Source organism: Xenopus laevis, chromosome 5L (assembly GCF_017654675.1).
Source record: "Xenopus laevis strain J_2021 chromosome 5L, Xenopus_laevis_v10.1, whole genome shotgun sequence".
NCBI lineage: Eukaryota > Metazoa > Chordata > Amphibia > Anura > Pipidae > Xenopus > Xenopus laevis.
In genome coordinates, this window is record NC_054379.1 from 92,277,743 (window position 1) to 92,297,168 (window position 19,426).

The 19,426-nt window shown below is 39.6% G+C and overlaps 1 protein-coding gene across 5 annotated transcripts; it reads right to left on the reverse strand.

Moving 5' to 3' along the window:
• Positions 1 to 2,748: 2,748 nt before the first annotated feature.
• irf6.2.L (interferon regulatory factor 6, gene 2 L homeolog) lies at positions 2,749 to 13,388 on the reverse strand. 5 transcript variants are annotated; one of them, XM_041562096.1, is made up of 9 exons: positions 13,216 to 13,387; positions 10,459 to 10,590; positions 9,980 to 10,156; positions 9,377 to 9,581; positions 6,734 to 6,844; positions 5,767 to 5,916; positions 5,192 to 5,584; positions 4,674 to 4,792; positions 2,749 to 3,419 (listed from the first exon to the last, which is right to left on the reverse strand). In XM_041562096.1, exons 3-9 carry the CDS (start codon positions 10,151 to 10,153, stop codon positions 3,189 to 3,191), a joined length of 1,383 nt encoding a protein of 460 aa, XP_041418030.1. In that variant the 5' UTR covers positions 10,154 to 10,156; positions 10,459 to 10,590; positions 13,216 to 13,387; the 3' UTR covers positions 2,749 to 3,188.
• Between the last annotated feature and the right edge of the window lie 6,038 nt (positions 13,389 to 19,426).

A 19,426-nucleotide genomic window follows, 5' to 3' on the forward strand; every position in this document is an offset into this window, starting at 1 on the left:
TTTGTTAAAAAGGGGAATGAAGGAGGGGCACTAGTTGTTTCCCATATTTTAGGTAACAATCAGTCGGGAGGCTGTCTAGCCCTGGGGTTTTCCCAGGGGCTAGGGTGACAATTGCTTCCAGTAACTGAACTAAGATCATCAAACAGGACCATATCTTGGTGCTCTAGGCGTGGAAAGGGAATTGAGTTAAAGCACAAGGAAAGTTAAACTAAAGTAGTCTAGAAATATTGTACATTATGTTTTGGGCTTCTGTACCAGCCCAAGGCAACCACAGCCCTTTAGCAAGGAAGATCTGTGCCTCCAACGATGCCCCAGTAGCTGCCCGTCTTCTTTTCTGCTGATTCACTGCACATGCTCTGTGCTGCTGTCACTGTCTGAGCTTAGGGACCAACTCATAATATACAGTACACATAGAATATAAATGTCACAGTATAAGGCTTGATAAAGGGCACAGTGGAGGCCCGAAACGTTGCCGTTTTTTTATGAGATGAATAAATACTAATCACTTATTCAATTGCAACAGTTGTGCCGCAGGTCTCTTGTTTTGTGATATACAATTTTTGGGCTTTTTGGGCAGTATTGAGCCCGACACCTGAAGGCACCTGACACCAACCCGGTGATACAGACCTGTGACAGCACTCCAATCTTGGGATTTGAGTATAAGGCTGATTAGTCATTAAAACAGGTAACAACTACATGGCAGCACAGAAACTAGTGCAACTAGCACCAAAATGTAATAATCAGCCTGTAGCATCAGCTTATATTATAGACAGACCTCATTTTCTGCTTGATAATTTACAATGATCCCTAAGCTTAGCTTCTCAACAGCTGCTCAGAGCCCACTGAGCATGTGTGTGTGACAGACACTTTCCAAGATGGTGACCCCCCCTGTGACAAGTTTGAAGTCCTGTATCAATGCTGCTTTTGAGAAGCTGAAACTCTAGGCTGGTGCAATAAGTTCAGTATATAAAACATAGAAGTTTTAGCCATATTAATTTTTAGGGTTTAGTTCTCCTTTCAGCTGTGGTTTGTTCCCTGGCAGAGTGCTTAAAGTTTTCTAAGTACAGTTGGTTTGATTTCTGGTGTTTGATGTGGGAGTGCGTCTGATTCTTTTGGCAAATATGTGCTGTTCCTATTGATGCAGGAAGTGCGTTCAGAGGTTCTGGTAGTTCTAGGGTTTCTCTGCTTCACTGGGCACTGCAGTACTCGATTCTGAACAGGATACAGGCAGCGGCAGTGGCAAGAGCAACCATACGAAAGTGCACAGAGCGCATGTGATGCAATTCCTTTAATGAATGGGGTGTTATGCACAACTGCTCGCAGGGACTTATGCGGTAAATAGTGATGTGCGAGTCAGGATTTCCAAGACCCGCACCCGACCATAACCTTGGCCCGCACCTGCACTTTGGGTTGCCTTTATAGACCCGCCCCGCTGATGACATCACAAAAGGGGCCGGTCGAGCAGGCTCAGAGTCTATAAAAGAAGAACCCGTAAGTGCGGCGAGCAGGGAGAGCAGGAGAAGAGCTCAACCCACACCCGTCAAGAAGCGTGCAATGTCGGCCCGAACCCACCTGACACGCGGGTATCGGGTCGGCCCGCACATCACTTACAGGCACGTAACTGCCCTTGTGATCATAAATGTCTCTTTGTATTTCTGCACCTTGTAAAAGCATAACAGAATCACATTTTTTTGTGTGTTTCAAGGGCAAAGTTTGTACTGGATGCTCAATACAACTTTCTCACAAAATATTCTTTATTTTTCTATATATTTTTTTCCCAACTAAAGTCTTCTTTTAACTGATAACAATATAAAACAATAGTGTCGATAAAAAACAGCAATAAACATGACTATTGATAAATGCGTACTGCAGTGTTCTTATTTTATTTGGGAAACTATAAAACTAAAAATAATCCAATAAAAAATAATAAATAAGTCAAATTTTAGGGGTGCTAAAATCTGCAAGATCAGTTATTTGTATCCATGTTTTAGAAAAGCCATCTCCCTGCGAACATTCAGGGGCCGATTCATCAAGGGTCGAATATCGAGGGTTAATTAACCCTCGATATTCGACTAGGAATTGAAATCCTTCGACTTCGCATATCGAAGTCGAAGGATTTAGCGCAAATGCTACGATCGTACGATCGAAGGATTATTCCTTCGATCGAACGATTAAATCGTTCGAATCGAACGATTCGAAGGATTTAAATCCAACGATCGAAGGAATATCCTTCGATCAAAAAAACTTAGGCAAGCCTATGGGGACCTTCCCCATAGGCTAACATTGACTTCGGTAGCTTTTATCTGCCGAACTAGGGGGTCGAAGTTTTTTTTAAAGAGACAGTACTTCGACTATCGAATGGTCGAATAGTCGAACGATTTTTAGTTCGAATCCTTCGATTCGAAGTCGTAGTCGTAGGTCGAAGTAGCCCATTCGATGGTCGAAGTAGCCAAAAAAACCTTCGAAATTTTTTACTTCGAATCCTTCACTCGAATTTAGTGAATCGGCCCCTCAGTAAAGACTTGCCAATATTCTCTATCCCTTCTTGTCACATTACATATTTACACTCAAAAAATGCACATTGTTTGATCTTATTGATGACTTACCCTCATGACCTAGGTAAACGCATACCCAACATGTTAAAAATATAAAAAGAACTGTATATATCTACTACAGTATTGGCAGTGTACTTTAGCCTTAAACCTTATCAGCGTAATATAGTATTAAGGGCAAATTTATCTCCTTATCTACTTAACAATTAGCACTTTTCTTTTAATATTGTAACTTCATATGGTCAACAGACTACATGTACAACTTGTAAAAATGTTTTTAAATAACCCTTTTACATTTTAAGATATGAAAGAGGTAGAATACAGTTGCCAAAGATCGTTGTCCAACATACTGACTTCAAACAGCTCAAGTATCGACTACTTTGGACTTCACAGCAAATTCACAGTAAAACCATGTTTACTTTTTCATGCATCCTAGATGGTCAAACTTTCTATTCCATTTTCCAACAAAGGGACATTAACCAATAAATAAATGTATATTTTACAGGTATCAAATCGCTTCCCAAGACTTTCTTAAGTGACAGTTAAGTGGTGTGCCAAGCATGGAATAGAAGTCTGTCTGCTTTTAAAACATATAACAACTGAAAGACAAATGTTTTTCTACAAAGAAACCAGTCCTCACTGGGCTTGGAGCATCTGTGCCAGGTGCATGTTTTGGGGCTGCATGAGAGGCCAAGCATCTGGGCCTTGATGGTTCTGAAGAAGGCGATACAGATGTTTTAGGTGAGAAACAATGTTGTCTTTGATATCAGGGATGGAAATCTGTAGACGGATGCTTCCACTGTCAAAGGAACGGGTGCTATCTCCAGTAAACATCTCGATTATCATGCGTGCTACAATTGGTATTATCTGTGAAAGAAAAATAACAGGCACATTGAATGTCAGAATATTATCAGCAACTCTGCATATGTTTTTAGATTTGTTGAGGAAGAGGGAGATAAAGAGAAAAAATCTCCAAAAAAAACCTGCATTAATTAAATATACATAGTCTGCTCCTAAGGAAACGTGGCAGTACCACATGAAATATGAGTTCCCAATGTCAGAACTATGTGTACATCTGTACACTGCTGAAGGGAAGTTGTTTCATACATTTATTTGTACTATATATGCAGTTGTTTTATGTAGTTATTAAAGATAGATTATCAATTGTTCAATAAATATAGGCTCATCTGGCACAATGCATATTTCACATGGAGATTATTTCATAGCATTACTAGATTTCTTAGATAAAGGGGCCGTCTGTCTAACAGTGCTCAGTTCTGAGCACCATCCCTTGGCTTCTCAGGAGCCAACAAGCAACCCTACCCTAGGGTCAACATCAGAAGAAAAGTCTCTAGCCACTATTGTTGTAATTCTCCAGATATCAATGCCACTGCATGCATATTTATGGATATAATGATTAGTCAACCGCCCCACCACCTTACTTAAAAAGAGCCACCACAATCTGCAAGCGTTTATGTTATTTACACTGAGCTATACACAGTGGGCAGCACTATGCTGCATAAGATAAAAATAATTTACTCATAGGTTATTTTTTTTTTTTCTTTTATAAAAATCAAATATTTCCTTGAGAAAGACTTTGGATCCAGATTAAAATGTCAGTACATGTATGGGACCCGTTATCCAAAATGCTCTGGACCTGAGGCTTTCCAGATAACAGATCTTTCGGTAATTTGGATCTTCATTCCTTAATTCTACTAGAAATCATGTAGCATGAAATAAACCCATTAGGCTGATTTTGCTTCCATTAAGGATTAATTATATCTTTGTTTGGATCAAGTACAAGGTACTGTTTTATTAAAGGAAAAAAGGAAATCATTTTTTAAAATTTGGATTATTTGGATAAAATAATCCCATTAGGCTAATAAAATAATCCCATGGAGTCTATGGGAGATGGCCTGTCCATAATTTGGAGCTTTCTGGATAACGGGTTTCCGAATAACGGATCGCATACCTGTATAAAGTAAAGCTTTTATAAGTAAGGAACTATTACCAATAACTCAGCAATTCATTCACCCCAAACAGCACACTGCCTGTCTTGGCTTGATTAGTTGAACTGATTTAATAAGAAGTCTAGTATAAAGTACCATATAACTAGCACACCTGAACAATTATGAGCTTTCTTTCTTTAGATTTGCCATCTGGCCACTCCTCTCCGAAGCCCAAGTAGATTTCATAGGGCGGTTGTTTTGTAATGATCCCCTTTTGGTGTGAAATAAGATCTAGAGACAAAATCATTTGAAATCAGTACAATAACAAGATAGCTTACATTAACATGCCCATGATAAAAGATACTGTATATAGGGTGAACATATTTCTTGAAAGGCTAGTGGTACACAAAATTTCAATGCCAAAGAGAAACCATTGAATATCTATCTGGTTTATGAACTGAATAATATAAAATAAGTTTTTGCAATCTCACATAGTTCTCGGATTAATTAAATATGACAAAAAAAAAAATATATGCGCAGATGCCATGTTAATTCGGTTGTAGTAACTGGACATCGGGACCCACAGCATTTCTTTTGGGGCCAGCTAATTTGGTGCTTATGGCATAATTACATTTTTGCCTGCATTTCCAACCTCATTGGTTGCAGCTTATTACTGCAGCAGCAACTTACCACTTAGGAAAGTCTCCAGACAGAAAAGTTTAACTCTCTTCTGCCTTTCAATAAGGTTTGGGGTAGTCGGAGATGGTGAGCAGGGCCCACTCCAGTAGACTTTACACTGGCACAGTCTGATTGCATATATGGCATGCCCACTGACTTCTAATATTAGACCCCTGTCCATGACATCAAGAAGACGACTAGTAAAGAGCTTCTGTTTTTCATTTACAATTTGTTCTGTCCCAGGGAAGCGAACTTGTTCAAGGGTGACGGGTCCAAACAGCTCTTCCTGATTGGGCATTGGTCCCAGGTCGCCATAGAAAAGCCGGCAGCCTTGAGGATTACTGACTGTCATTGTCTGACCCATCTCTTTCCCTCTGTAGTAAAACTGGATTTCTAAGTCAGTCACTGCAGGGGAAAAAAGTAGGAGGCTGTTTATTCGAAACAACGCAACAGAAACAAATTAATACTCTCTTGCTTAACCCAAGAATGTGTTTTAGCACTGATTTGGTATCAACCCAAACCTGAAGTCAGTAGAAATCTATGAATTTAAAATGAAATACTGTAGCTATGCTTTAAACATTACATACTTGGTAGGGAACTGATCCACATCTCGGGAGAACTGAAAAAGTCAGCAGGGCCTGATGTTGGGGGCACTTCCATCTCCTGAGGCTCAGTCTTTGGCCATGTTTGCTCAGGGGTGCAGCTGCCTGTACTAGATGATCCGATGGGCGAGTCTGCTGAAAAAAAATAAAAGAAGGCACAGTTTTGATAAAACCAGGTCACTAATGTATTTTTTGTGTGGCAAGGCAAATAAAATCTTGCATGCCAAGTACCACTCCAAGTTATCAGTAACAGTTAAAGGGGGATCTTTACTATTATAAAAAAATACTTTTTTTAAATTATTTTTTCTTACAGTTGTTTTTCCCTTATGGCTACAAACACGATACACCTTCAGTGAGCCGCTGACAGATTTCACCTGTGCCAACACACATTCCAGCATAATTTGCAATGCACTACTGGCAAACAGTTGTTTGCAGTATAAAAAAAAAATATTATGGCTGGGAAGCATTCTTATAAACAATTAACAATTTATATATCTGACAATGGAAGCATATAGAATATGTTGGAAAACACAGCAAAAAAGTTTTACTTATAAGACTTAATAGTCCTGAAAAGTTAAAGGGGAAGTTAATTTTTACGTTTTAGTACCTTCTAGACTGACCTATCCTAAGCAATTTTTTAAATGGTCTTCACTTTTTTCTCAGTTAATTGCTGTCATATTCTGCTTCTTTTAAGCAAATGTACAGTACATGCTGTCTGGTTGCCAGAAGCCTCTTACTATTCATCTTCCATTCTGATTTCCAAATGTTTGCATTTTTTTTTTACTAGCAAACAGATACCAGCTTAATTCCAATTTTAAAGTCTAATACTTACAAATGGCACTTTTAGAGAACAACTGAAAACAATTGGAAACTAGTGTTCTAGTGCAATTTACGCTTATATTAGTAAATCTGATTTAAGGTAAAATGTATTATCAAATACACTTATACCCACCATTAATATTTAGACAGTTAAAGGGCTCACTGATTGGTACATGGTTCTGGGACTGATTTAGTTCATCCGCTTCAAAATCATCATCATCCCATGGTACAGATCCTGTGGAACCTGAAGAAGATACGTCAGTCAATTATGATAGTCAATGTAACCTCCAAAAATAAGACAGACAGACAAAGGCTATATATGGCCACAAAAATTGATAAAAAAAAAAACCCTATATAGCGCTCAAGTGACAATAAGATCTTTTGAAGGAGAAGTAAAAGTGTTGCTACAACTTGCTATATATAGAGATATATATATATATATATATATATATATATATATATATATATATATATATATATATATATATATAGAGAGAGAGAGAGAGAGAGAGAGAGAGAGAGAGAGAGAGAGAGAGAGAGAGAGAGAGAGAGAGAGAGAGAGAGAGAGAGAGAGAGAGAGAGAGAGAGAGAGAGAGAGAGAGAGAGAGAGAGAGAGAGAGAGAGAGAGAGAGAGAGAGAGAGAGAGAGAGAGAGAGAGAGAGAGAGAGAGAGAGAGAGAGAGAGAGAGAGAGAGAGAGAGAGAGAGATATGTGTGTGTAGTGAAGCAATAGAATTCTTCAGATGAAAATTGAGTGTAGGACTGGCTAGATATGGGATGACTTTGACGTAGTTGGCCATCTTAAACATATTGCAATATATGGAAAAACAATCCCTGTTTTGTTTACAGGGTAAAGCATTTTTCAGTAGCAGTATGCACAAAATGTCTCTGTCTTAAATATATTGATAATGTGTTGAGTGCCGAGGACTCTTGTATTTATATGGCATATTATGTGGAATAAAATAGCTCTAAAGCGCTGCTCTGTGCTCCTGCATTGTCTAGTGAAAGAACCGAGTACCTGTACCTGAATCACTCAACTTCCTATTCTTAGTTGTAAGAGATGACCCAGGGCCATCGGATGCGCAGTTCACTTCACAGCCTGACTTATAAATTATATGTTTCCTGATAAGGCACATAGTAAAAGAAAAATATTTTGCACATGCACATCAATAAGCACTTGGAGGAAGAGAACAGGTTCGGGCTAAAAATGGTGACTGCAAACTACGGAGACTCAAAAGTGGTTCAAAGGGGAATATCTTAAGTAAGCTTGAGAAAACACAAATTTAGCAGCTTGTTGGGGTATTCTTTGATAACATACTGTATTACTGGAGTTTTGTATTGCTACCTCTCCTTCTCCTTTAAGTGTATGAATAGATGGTAGCTGCTAGACATTTCTGCACAGCAGCACAGAAATAGCAATGTGCAGGAAAAAAAAACATATATTATATGCAGTTAGATATACAATCACTCCATGGACCTGGTGGGGGAGGAAGTGCAGTTGCATGCATCACATTTTGATGTAGTGGTTTGGAGGCTGCTGCTGTAAAGCTAAGCATTGTACTGTCCCTTTAAATGCTATTACAGTGTAGAAATCATGTTACTGCTCATTGAATATGTATTTAACAATTATGGTTATTTAAAAAATGCATATGATCTATTAAATCTTCACTAAAAATTGTGATTTAACTATGGTTATTTGTAATTCTCATTTTACATAAACACATGAAACAAAATCAGAAGGCAGAAAAACCTGAAAATCAAGTTTCTTAGCTTATTGTAAAGGACTTTAGCAGTACACCCCTAAGGGCATAGTTAACTATCCAAAAGTGAGCAATCATCTTAATATCAAAGAAACACCCTATTGATATACCTAGAAGGCTTCTTGGTTGCAAAGGCAGCCTATTTGTAAATACAGCAATGTGTATTTGGCTTAACTACCCAGAGGCTAAATTCTGGCCACACAAATTAATGTCTATTTTGATGTAGATCTTCGTCTGTAAATGTATACCTCACAAAAATACAACCCCACCATCTTTCCTAAGATTATTGAAACATGGCTAAAAACTGGAATCTCAAAGCAAAATATGCTAGTTTAGAAAATATGACACGCATATATTGCAATGTAAGTGTCCCAACAGTCACTGTGTATATATTTTATAAACAAACTTTACTTTATAAAATACAAGCAAGGTTTTCACTACGTGTGTAATATTGTGAATTTATTGCATAATATGGCAACAAGACTGCGCTGTATGGCTGTAATTCAAGTTGCTTGGCTGAGGATTTTATTGTAGAGCTGTTGCTGGTGCAAGAAAAGTAACAGTCCTATGCTTCATTCACCCAGACAGCTGCCCTCCATTAACATGTTAGCTGAAGATTTGACATCTCATTATACTGTAGTAGAGATGTGTGAAAGTTAATTTATTTCCTTGCTGTCTCACAGTTCAAGTCTCACTCTCATCTCAAAGGAAAATCAGGAAAGCACACCGACATAAACATGGTAAATTTTTAACCTCACAGTTACTATAAAAAATGTGTCAAAATACCAAGTGTTGCTGTAGAAACAGGCATTTAAAAACATTACTGCACATTACTTACACAGGTTGATCAGGTAAGGTCTCTGACTAATTGGCCTGCAGGCCAAATGGACAGAGAGAAAGTGCTATGGCAACCATTTTATAGTTTTAATGTTCAGTAAGGAGCAAAGGAGTTGTGGCTCCTTTTCACTTCCTCATCTGAAGTGTACCATGCACTGGGCAACATTGTGCATCGGCTCACCTGGGTTGATGATAGATCCTTGAGACTGGGGGATGTCGCACACCTCGTAGATTTTGACTGGGTTCATAGGAACCTCTTTGGTGCCATCATACATAAGTTTAAACTCTCTGCTCTTGTTCAGTGCACAGCGCAGTTGGGCCTTCCACTTGGCTGGGTCTGGTTCATCAGCTCCTTCTTGGTATTTGCCTGTCTCAACAGCCCAAGCCTGAAAAAAGACATTACTAGAATGTTATTTTTATCTCAAAATGATGAAAACAGTCATTTTTGTAAGCCTTGAATGCCCTAACAGCTGCAATATTGTTTTTACATTTTACCCGCCAAAAAAGCAGTAACAATTGCTATGAAGAGAAGTGGTCAATTCTTGTTGCACTAATTTGCAGTCTATGACTCTCCATCAGTTGCTGATGGCTGGATTCTCAAATCCTATTTGCTGCATAATATGCTGGTGTATGAAATCAGTTTATAGATCACTAATAGTGATTGGTAAATCTGTCCCATTTTGCTTCACTGAAAACCTTTTCTTTTTAAAATACAGTGGTGTATATGGGCATTTTTTGTGACAAAACTCAGTAATTAGTAGGTTTACCGTAAGCATATTTTTACCTTAAATATTGTGTTTTCTTCTTCCTGACGGGGGCTATGCCTTGTGGCATGTTTCCAGGGGATCTGGAACCTTTTGGCTTCTCTGTTTAACCAGATGAGACCAGGGTACATTCCGCTATCGACCTGGGCCACCAGCCATGGTTTAAGCCGAACACGACGGGGGTGCATAGCCATGACCTACAATGAAGCAAAAAGACAATTTAACCATGTGTTCCAGTCTGCACATGCATTTATTTTGATTTATGAGTTCAGCGAACATACCTTTTGCCTATAGTTTTAATAACAAAAAGTTGTTGTTATTTCTTGAGCTCAACATACCAACAGGGACATTAAAGCTACTCCATGTTTGGTCCTTGCAGATAAATAACTAGATTTCTAGTGCATGGATAAACAGAAATCTACTGTGCAGGGGGGTATCTATGCACTGGTCAGAGCTGAGCTAAAACATGAAAGCACCCAAGGCAAGCACCTAGCATCACCTGTCCCAAACTTTTTCCTTAGCCTCTCTTTGTCCACCACGATTATCCCAGAGAGGATCACGGTGGTCATACCATGCCATGAGATGTATGGCCCTTTTATGGAGGTCTCATGTCAGCCTGCACAACTGATATCTGGTTGAAAAGGTTAAAAAGTCTGTCAATGGGTGTGCATAGGCCCATATTAGGAAATGGGCCATGGGGGAAATAATCAGACCAGTTCAAATGTATTAATGTATTGCCAGCTTTAGAATCTAGAATATTTAGAATCATGTGCCAACATGAAAGGACCACAGTGCCAGTCCAGGGGCAATCCTTTCCCCCTTTACCGTGGCTTTCCTTCTGCCCCCCTTTTCCACCAGCCATCACCTTTTCAGCGCTGAAGGATGTTCAGGGGGGATCTCAATGTCAGTGCAGAGAGCACAATTTGAAAACTGGAAATCTGCCTCTTAAAATTACCAGGAGCAAATTTTTACCACCCCTGACAACCTGTAGGGCACTGCCACTTGAGGCAAGTTTCTCAGCTCATCTCATTGGCACAGCACCCTTGTGCCAGTCCCAGAGAACCTACATTTCCAGTTGGCTCTTTGATCTATGCACGTTTATTTACATGGCATAGATCAAATAGCCATTGCTGGCACTGAAGAGGTTAACAGACACTAATTTATAAATGATTGGTGTGCATGACAGATTTAGCCACAGTAATTGCAACCACTATCACCTACTGAAGAACTAAAGCTGCATCAATGTAAAAGCTGAAAATGTAACAACAGTCCAATGCATTATATCTTGAATTTTAAAAATAGCTGAATTTGACTGATTTTCTATGTCAAGAGCAACTTTTGCTTTACATAAGCCAAGACACCTTTCCCATGAAGAAAAGGCAGTTTCTTACCCATGATGTACACTTGAATATGTATAGACCCAAAAACAATGGGCATTGGTGAACATGGATCACAGCCTTATGAACACTACAGTTAGCAAGATTATTAAAGGGAAAAGAGATGAGAAATGTCTAGAGTTCTTTATATTTTGTCACATGAGAACTGTACCTACTGGACATGAAATCTGATCTTGGAAAAGGACTGTAGTAGCTGAAGGCTTTCTTTTCATCAAAACAAAAAGAAACTGTTGATGACATTTATTAAGTGCACGTTTTCCTTAAAATAACTATCAGTTTACACTGCATATCAGACTATTTTTACCAGTGAAAATAATATACCTGAAACTGAATGGTGTGTGTGTGGGGAGGTGGGGGTGGTTTGGTTATTTATGCAACAGATTACAGATGTCTCCAGACATGAGAACAGATAAGAAAACACTACAATGGAAACAAGCACTTTCACACCTATGACCACACTTTCTATCTCTACCCTAATGAGAAGGGGGGGTTGAAAGGAAAAGGTTTTCTATACTTTCTACAGCAAGATTACAGTGCTCACTTTCACCCTTGTAAAATGATGTCCCAAATGCATGAAGCAGATTAAGAGATACTGACATCAGAAAATAACCTTTTTTATTATCTATCATAACTTTATAATTTTGCCATAAACATATTTGCCTGATGCTTTTACATTACCTTTCTTACTACCCTGTTCCTCTAGGAGTGGGCTGCCATATTTGTGCAGCAGGATTCTGTTAGTATTAGAAACTCTAACTGAGAGTCAGGTTGGCAAAACAGTCAGGTTTAGGATCTTCAAGTGACAATTACTTACAAAAGCAGAACAATCAGTGAAAACTCATCAACATGGCCTATAGATAACTTTTAATGTATATTAATATTTTCAAAATATTTTTTTTAGTGTTAGTATCAATTTAAGAGAGTTGTAACCCAAGCTAAACTGTGTTGGAGTGACTACATCATGACTCTGCAAAATTAGGCATATTTGATACCCCTGTCCTGGTTTTAAATGGCTGAATGAGAACCAGTTTCTTTAGCACTGCTAATTAGAATATTCGTAATGTCCTGCTGTGCTTCACACCAGGAGTACAACAGGAGGCCAGAAGCAGCTTCCTGTAAGATAACAAACACTTTCTGGATGACCCCTACAGTGACAGACTGTTCATATGTGGGGAAAATGTCTTCCATCCCATGCAATTTTGATCTGCTGTAATGAAGCTAAAGCGTGGGATAACCCTAAACATGTGCCCTGCATAAGCTATATATTATATTAGGCCTTCTCCCCTGTAGGTTTTGATTCTCTAAGACTAAAAGTCAATGCTGCATACAAATACAATTAAAACAATATCTACCTGTGAGTCTCCATTAGTGTCATTTGTAATGGAGACACATGACATGACTTTTATTAAAGCGCCAGTGACAATAAAACCTAAGGCTGATAATCAACTTGATATAACCCCCAAATGAGATTGAATTAAAAACAGCAGCCTAAAAATGGGAGAGAAATCTTCTCATGTTAGTGAAGCAAAACTACGGCTTGTTATCTTTTTTTTGCTAAAAATATCCCATTTATTATTAAATATAACAGTTGTTTACTCTTCATTAGAATGTCTGCAATGTATAAGTTATCTAGCTCACATCCATTTGTACTGTGCTATTGATTCTGCCAATAATAATTATCTGTACTTTACAGAATATTGTGAATAAATCTGAGGGCATTAACCAGAGCACAAGGAGCAATGAGGGAGGCTGTAGGTGAGTGCAAACAGCAGCAAACCCTCCCAACAAGCAGCTCCCAGACCTTTCCAAGCAGGAAACACACAGCCTCCCCCCCACACACACTCCCTTCTGTAACTCACCTCTGCCTGGGGCTCTGCAAGTTTTCTCTAGAGTCCTCTATGTCCGAGTGTAAAGTGCCAATATTGCCAAAGTGTGGGGAGGATCAGGTCTCCCCCTCACTCTTCCTCCTCCCACTGACTCCCGGCCTGATTGTCTCTCTCCCTTTTCCTGTCTGTCCGCCTGCCTGCCTGCCTGCCTGCCTGCCTCAGGTATTTGATGATGTCAGGCAGGCTCAAAGCTACTGACACACCTTGTGCTCTGTGCTGCCACCTACACTCCTATTTTAGGTAGTGCATCATGAATCAGAGCCTTGGGGACAAGGAGGGAAAATCCAGCTGAGTTTATTGCACAACTCAATGTAGCCAGCAGCTGCCATAAAACCACACGTTCACCAACCTGATATATCTGCCAACCTAATGAATGCAAACAATCCAGAAAGCTCTGAATTACGATCTCCCATAGACTCCATTTTATCTAAATAATCCAAATGTTTAAAAATGATTACCCTTTTCTCTGTAATAATAAAACAGTAGCTTGTACTTGATCTAAACTAAGATATAATTAATCCTTACTGGAAGCAAAACCAGCCTATTGGGTTTATTTAATGTTTACATGACTTTCTAGGAGGTATGAAGATCCAAATCCAAGAAAGATCCTTTATCTGGAAAACCCCAGGTCCTGAGCATTCTATATAACAGGTCCCATACCTGTACTTTGTAAATAACAGCTGAAAGGTTGAAATGCAATGCCATAGTTCCAAACAGCACGCTAAATTATTTAAATGGCAATATTACATCCTAGCATTTTTGTCTGCTGAAGACTTCATAATGACAGCTGTGTTATAAAAAATGACTGGTTTCTTACAAACTGTAGCAGACCAAACTATTTGTAAGGGGCTCTAGTTTCAGTTCTTTGGTTACTCTAAAATAACTGTAAAAGAGTGCAAGACTGGCCCATGTGGTTCCGGTTCCTGACTATTATCGTGAAATTCCTGCTTTAGAATTTTCTAGTGTTTAAGCCAAATTGGTGGCATTTTCAGGGAGATTTCTCAGCAATTGCAGCAATTTGTTTTAACATAGGTGACATCTCCCTGTGTGTCATTCATGTGAGGCTTCAAAGACACTCATAGTAATGACAGTGCTGCAGAACACATGGTGTTGTGCGTGACACTTCTTTATTACTACACATCTGCTGCCTGAACAACAGTAGTTATAAGGAAACTACAACATCAATTAATAAGAAACTTTATGACTGTAGACCCGCTTATATGAGCGCACTGACAACCTAGACATTCAAATTTTCTCAAAAAGCATGGATGCAGTAGATTTATTTAAACCACATTGTAGTGGGCTTAATGTTATTACCAAAAGATGAGATTAAATGAAAACAATACAACTGATGAGCAACCTTAAACACCTTAGACATGTCATTAAATATCAAAATAAAATGTAACAATTATCATGTATCAAAAATAAGTTGAAAATACTTTTTTTTTACTTAACAGCACTTAAATATGCAATTGCATGATCTGTTTCCCAGAAGCTGGGGGAAGTTAATGACTGTTGGGCTCCTCCTATTCATGGCACTTCATGGCCACTCACTGTGCTGTAAAGCATTGAAAAAAAAAAAAAAAGCTTCCACCAGTTGCTCCAGTTTTAAATGTATTTACAACTCAGAGATAAACACATTTCATATACATATTTCTGAAAGCCGCAGAATGTCATAATGTCACATATAAATGCTAGATTTTAGTCTTGGTGTCAATGCTATTAGTCCCAACACTGACAAATGAAAATGCTCTAAATTCATCCTTCATAAATAAATTTTTTGCTTTTTTGACATTGTAGTATGAGGGTTATGTGGGCTGCCAGCCCAGAGCATGTTAATTGACAAGCTGAATCTATGAGAAGCTTCTGTTTGTATGCAACAAATATATTTGGGTTAAACCTCACAAGAGACTAGATAATACACTCACTCCTACTACTCTGCCTAGAGAGAATTAAACATGAAGTGTTAAGCTTTTTATGTCTTCAAGGGCTACTATATGTGTGAAGAGGTTTTCTACAAAGAAACATAGCCCAACATGGAGATTGTTAACATATGTAAATACTTACAAATGTAATTAAGTCCTTTGTGAGAAACTATTCCATAAGAAAGGCTAATCCTTTGTCTAGTGGGCCTGGCCACTAACACTTTTTCTTTAAAACAAATCAGACAACAAAGTGCTTTATAAGGATATTTTAAAGAAACTACAAAAAAAACCTACCGGTAAATTTATTTTAAAAAGTTTGACATGGTATTCACAGTAATTTTTGTACACTATTCCATGACTTGATGGAACTACACATGTGGTATTACAACAATGTTTACATTTTATTGTAAAAATAAACCCTGCCATTTATGCAAAGTATTATTTCTGTGAAATTTGTTTTTTACTTTGCTTCAGACATAAGCACGTTTGAGACGGGCAACATGAGAGGTCTAATAAAGTAGAATATGGTGGAACTCCATAGAGAGACCCAGTGACTTGGTACACATGCCAGACTAAATACCTTTGCAATTGGAAAGCAATTGTTTTTTCCCTAGTGATAATGTGCTTTTAAAGCAAAGGATTTAAGACTTCAGACCTCCAATTGCTGTCCAAAATGTATAGTATGCACTCCTCCTTTCCCCTCCCCTCCCAAAGTTGCAGATATGAAAACATGTTATAAAGTCAATTGGCGTGGAGATAGCTCAAAATAGGTTTGATGTAGTACCAAATGGTTATATGATTCAAGGGGTCTTGATCAAAATGGCTGCCAAACACCTGAGATTATTGCACAAAACATGGGCATGCGCAGGCAACAATGACTGGTGCAAAGCAATTCCAACTCATTGACATTTTCATTCCCATGGTGTGCAATAATTCTCAATGTTCTTTTTATGCATACTTTGAGACCTCAGATTGCTTTTGTAAAAAAATATATGTCCACATGAACCATGTGTCTGTGTACCGCAAGTAAATAGCAGATGGTGTGCCTCACCAAAGTTTGATTAGTAACAACTGGTCAGTACTGCATATCTTTGAACACAATTCTGCCTTATCTTATCTATTAAATTCAGCTGAGAAACAGAGAGGTGACTATAAAGTAAAAAGAAAGGTTACTTGCACACACATGCAAAATAGCCTTTTCCCAAAGATCATTTCTTGAGTTAAGCATACACCATGTTATATCTATGGAAAAACTGTATTATAATATGTGTAAGTTCAGTGACAATTTGTTGTTTAAGATTGAATTTATTGAATAATAAATAATTTTATTTGTATTAGACAAGCAAGACACACCAGTACTGGCAATCAGAGCCGGGCCAGGCCAGCCAGTCGCGTTGCCGTCTGGGTGTGCGAATGCGCAAACTGCCATTTTCGCCAATCGACACGTGCTCAGCTCGCACATGCGCGGAAACACAAATAAATTATCAAATAGAAGACACAGTCGGAGAGAGGGGACCAGACATAGGGTAGGCGTCAGAGAAGGTACATGCCTGGCGCCACCTAGCTTTTGCGCCCTAGGCATGTGCTTATTCTGCCTACCCCTAGTTACAGCCCTGCTGGCAATCCTGTAATGATTCTGGGTTTCTTAAAGGAGAATAAACCCTAAAAATGTAATTGGTTAAAATGCAGTATATTTATACAGTATATTGTGAGTTCGTCCCTAAGCTCAGTAAGTAACAGCAGCACAGTGCATGTGCAGTGAATTAGCAGAAAAGAAGATGGGGAGTTACTGGGGCATCTTTGGAGGCAAGATCTTTAACTCTATAGGGCGGTGGTTGCCTTGGACTGGTACAAAGCTCAAAACATAATGTACAACTTTTCTAGCCTACTTCTTTAGTTAGGCTTTAGTTCTCCTTTAAAGTCACTGACTAACTTAGAGTTAGAGAGCTGAAAAGCAGGAAGTTGTGTTCTGTTCACTCCAGCCATTACAGATTACAGTTTACTAACTATATTACAAAATTTTTTATTTTACACAGCCTATCTTTTTACCCAGTTTTTATTTTTACACTGAACTGTTCCTTTAAGAAAAAACTTGAATGTAAAAAACTCAAATCAGTGAAAATTTTCGGGTGAAAAAAACTCAAATTGCTTGAATTGAGAGCGTTTTGCAACTTAACCCACCGAAAAAACTCAAATATCATGAAGGCTACAAACATCTTCAAATGGTTCAAGGAACCTCTGGCATTGACTTCTACATGACCTCAACAGGTTTTAGAAGGTGTATTTCCAGGTTCAAGCTATTTCCAGGTTTGGAGTATAATAAATGTTGAAAAATTTATTTTTTTTTTAACCCGAAAAATACCCTTGAAATCTCAATTTTTTTGTGGAAAAAATAACTGACCTTTGATGAAAAGCTCTGGATGGAACTTCTGAAGTTCCCTATTTAGTCTATAGTTCTCCCTCTATTTGGGTTTTCTCAGGCCCCCCTATCTCCACAGGCTCCCCTCCATAGCAGCCCTGCCTTTGCCTATGTATCAAGCACCCTGTTTTTTATCTGCCTTCCCATACCCCCCATTCACTTCTACTCTATTATCTGTAACCCTCTCTGATCCCATTTCCTTCCTTCTGTTTGCCCTTTTTCATCTCTATTTCATAATCCACCAATATCCCCCATAACCTACTCTTATGTGTTACTCCTTGTGTAGCTGCAGTCAAAGCATCTTCTGTCAGACTTACATATACCCACGCTGCTTATCTTGCACTCAAAATTTAAACCATGCAGTTATTGGCTAGAGGGAGTTCAAAATTCACTTTGCAGCTAATCGGATTGCTGCACAGCTATTAACCATTGACAGGGGAAACCAGCAGCATAGATTATTGCAGGCTCACAGAAGATGCTTGCGCTTGATGCAGCACAAGAAAATATTATCCCAGATTTTTTAAAATGTGTTTATCTCCTTTTTTTTTATTATTTCAGGTGCAGAGTGGTTTGGGCAGGCTTGATCTCTCCAAGCCTTAATGAAAACCCACCATGCCTGGCTGGTGCAATTCTGCAAGGGGGAGGAGGTGTAACATCAAGGTGGTGGGTTGTGATACCAAGAGGCCGGTGCATGACATCAAGCCACGCCTGGACTGGGACTCAAAATAGGCCCTGACATTTTAGGTACACCAGGGTTCAAACAGCCCCTCCCCCACCAGTCTAATAAATAGTGACTGTCTATCCCATCTCACAGCCGTCCCTCACAGCCGTCCCTCCACTGAGTGCCAGTCTGGGCCTGCATCAAGCATGGGATCAGCTATAGAGTCTGCCGCTGTTAGAAGCCGGGTCGGACCGGGGCAGGGTCGGACTGGCCCGGCGGGAAACCGGGAAAAAACCCGGTGGGCCCCGACCCATCATGGGCCCCCGCCGGGCCAGACCCCAATCGTGTTATGTAAAATAAAAAAAAAGCCGGAGCGCCGCGCCGTCTGCGCATGCGCGCCAGCGCCGCACCGTCTGCGCATGCGCGCCAGCACCGCACCGTCTGCGCATGCACACCGCACAGAAGGAAGGGAGCGCACTGCACGGTAAGGTGCGGCGCAGCAAGGGGGGCCCTGGACAGAAGTCCCGGTGGGCCCCGGGCCCCCCAGTCCGACACTGGACCGGGGGGCTCGGGGCCCACTGTTGCTGCTGTCCCAGGGACCCCTCCAGCCCACCCTGCTGCGCCGCTACGTGTGTGAACGTTTGCGTCCATGTGCACTATTGCCACGACCACCAGAAAAAGGAAGGTTGTGGATACCAGGAAAACTCCCGGTGGGCCCAGGTGTCAGTCATTTGTATGAGAACAAAGAGTTTGAATAATAGATTATATCATGTAAAGAAAAGAGACTAGCAGAATAGAGGTTGCGTGAGGAGAGGAATTATAATAGTACTGAGAGTGGGCCCCTGATCTAAGGTCATTTTGTGGGCCCCTGGTCTAGGGTTTTTTCGGTGGAACCCTGGTGTCCCAGTCCGACTCTGGTTATGACAGGAAGAAACCTGAGGATCTGGGAGCGGATATGGAAGTGGACCTGGGCCGGTGGGGTGGGAGGGCCCTGCGAATGCAAAGGCATTCCTCTTTTAAAAAGTTCTAACAAACTCTAAATCAATCAATCAATAAATCTAAATGTCTGTCTGTCTGTCTATTGTATCTATCAACACTCATATATGCATAGTAAGGTGTGAAGGCCACAAACCTTAACACGTAATCGAAACCAAACTTCTATTCCAATATTAAGTTTTA

Bases quoted from the DNA above. Each gene is read 5' to 3' on its own strand.
- irf6.2.L (XM_018261698.2), bottom strand. From the start codon at position 10,153: ATGGCTATGCACCCCCGTCGTGTTCGGCTTAAACCATGGCTGGTGGCC. The intron at 9,582-9,979 runs GTAAAAATATGC...GTCTTTTTTCAG, and splicing joins AAGAAAACACAATATTTAAG to GCTTGGGCTGTTGAGACAGG. The intron at 4,793-5,191 runs GTAAGTTGCTGC...TTTTGTCTCTAG, and splicing joins TCTGGAGACTTTCCTAAGTG to ATCTTATTTCACACCAAAAG.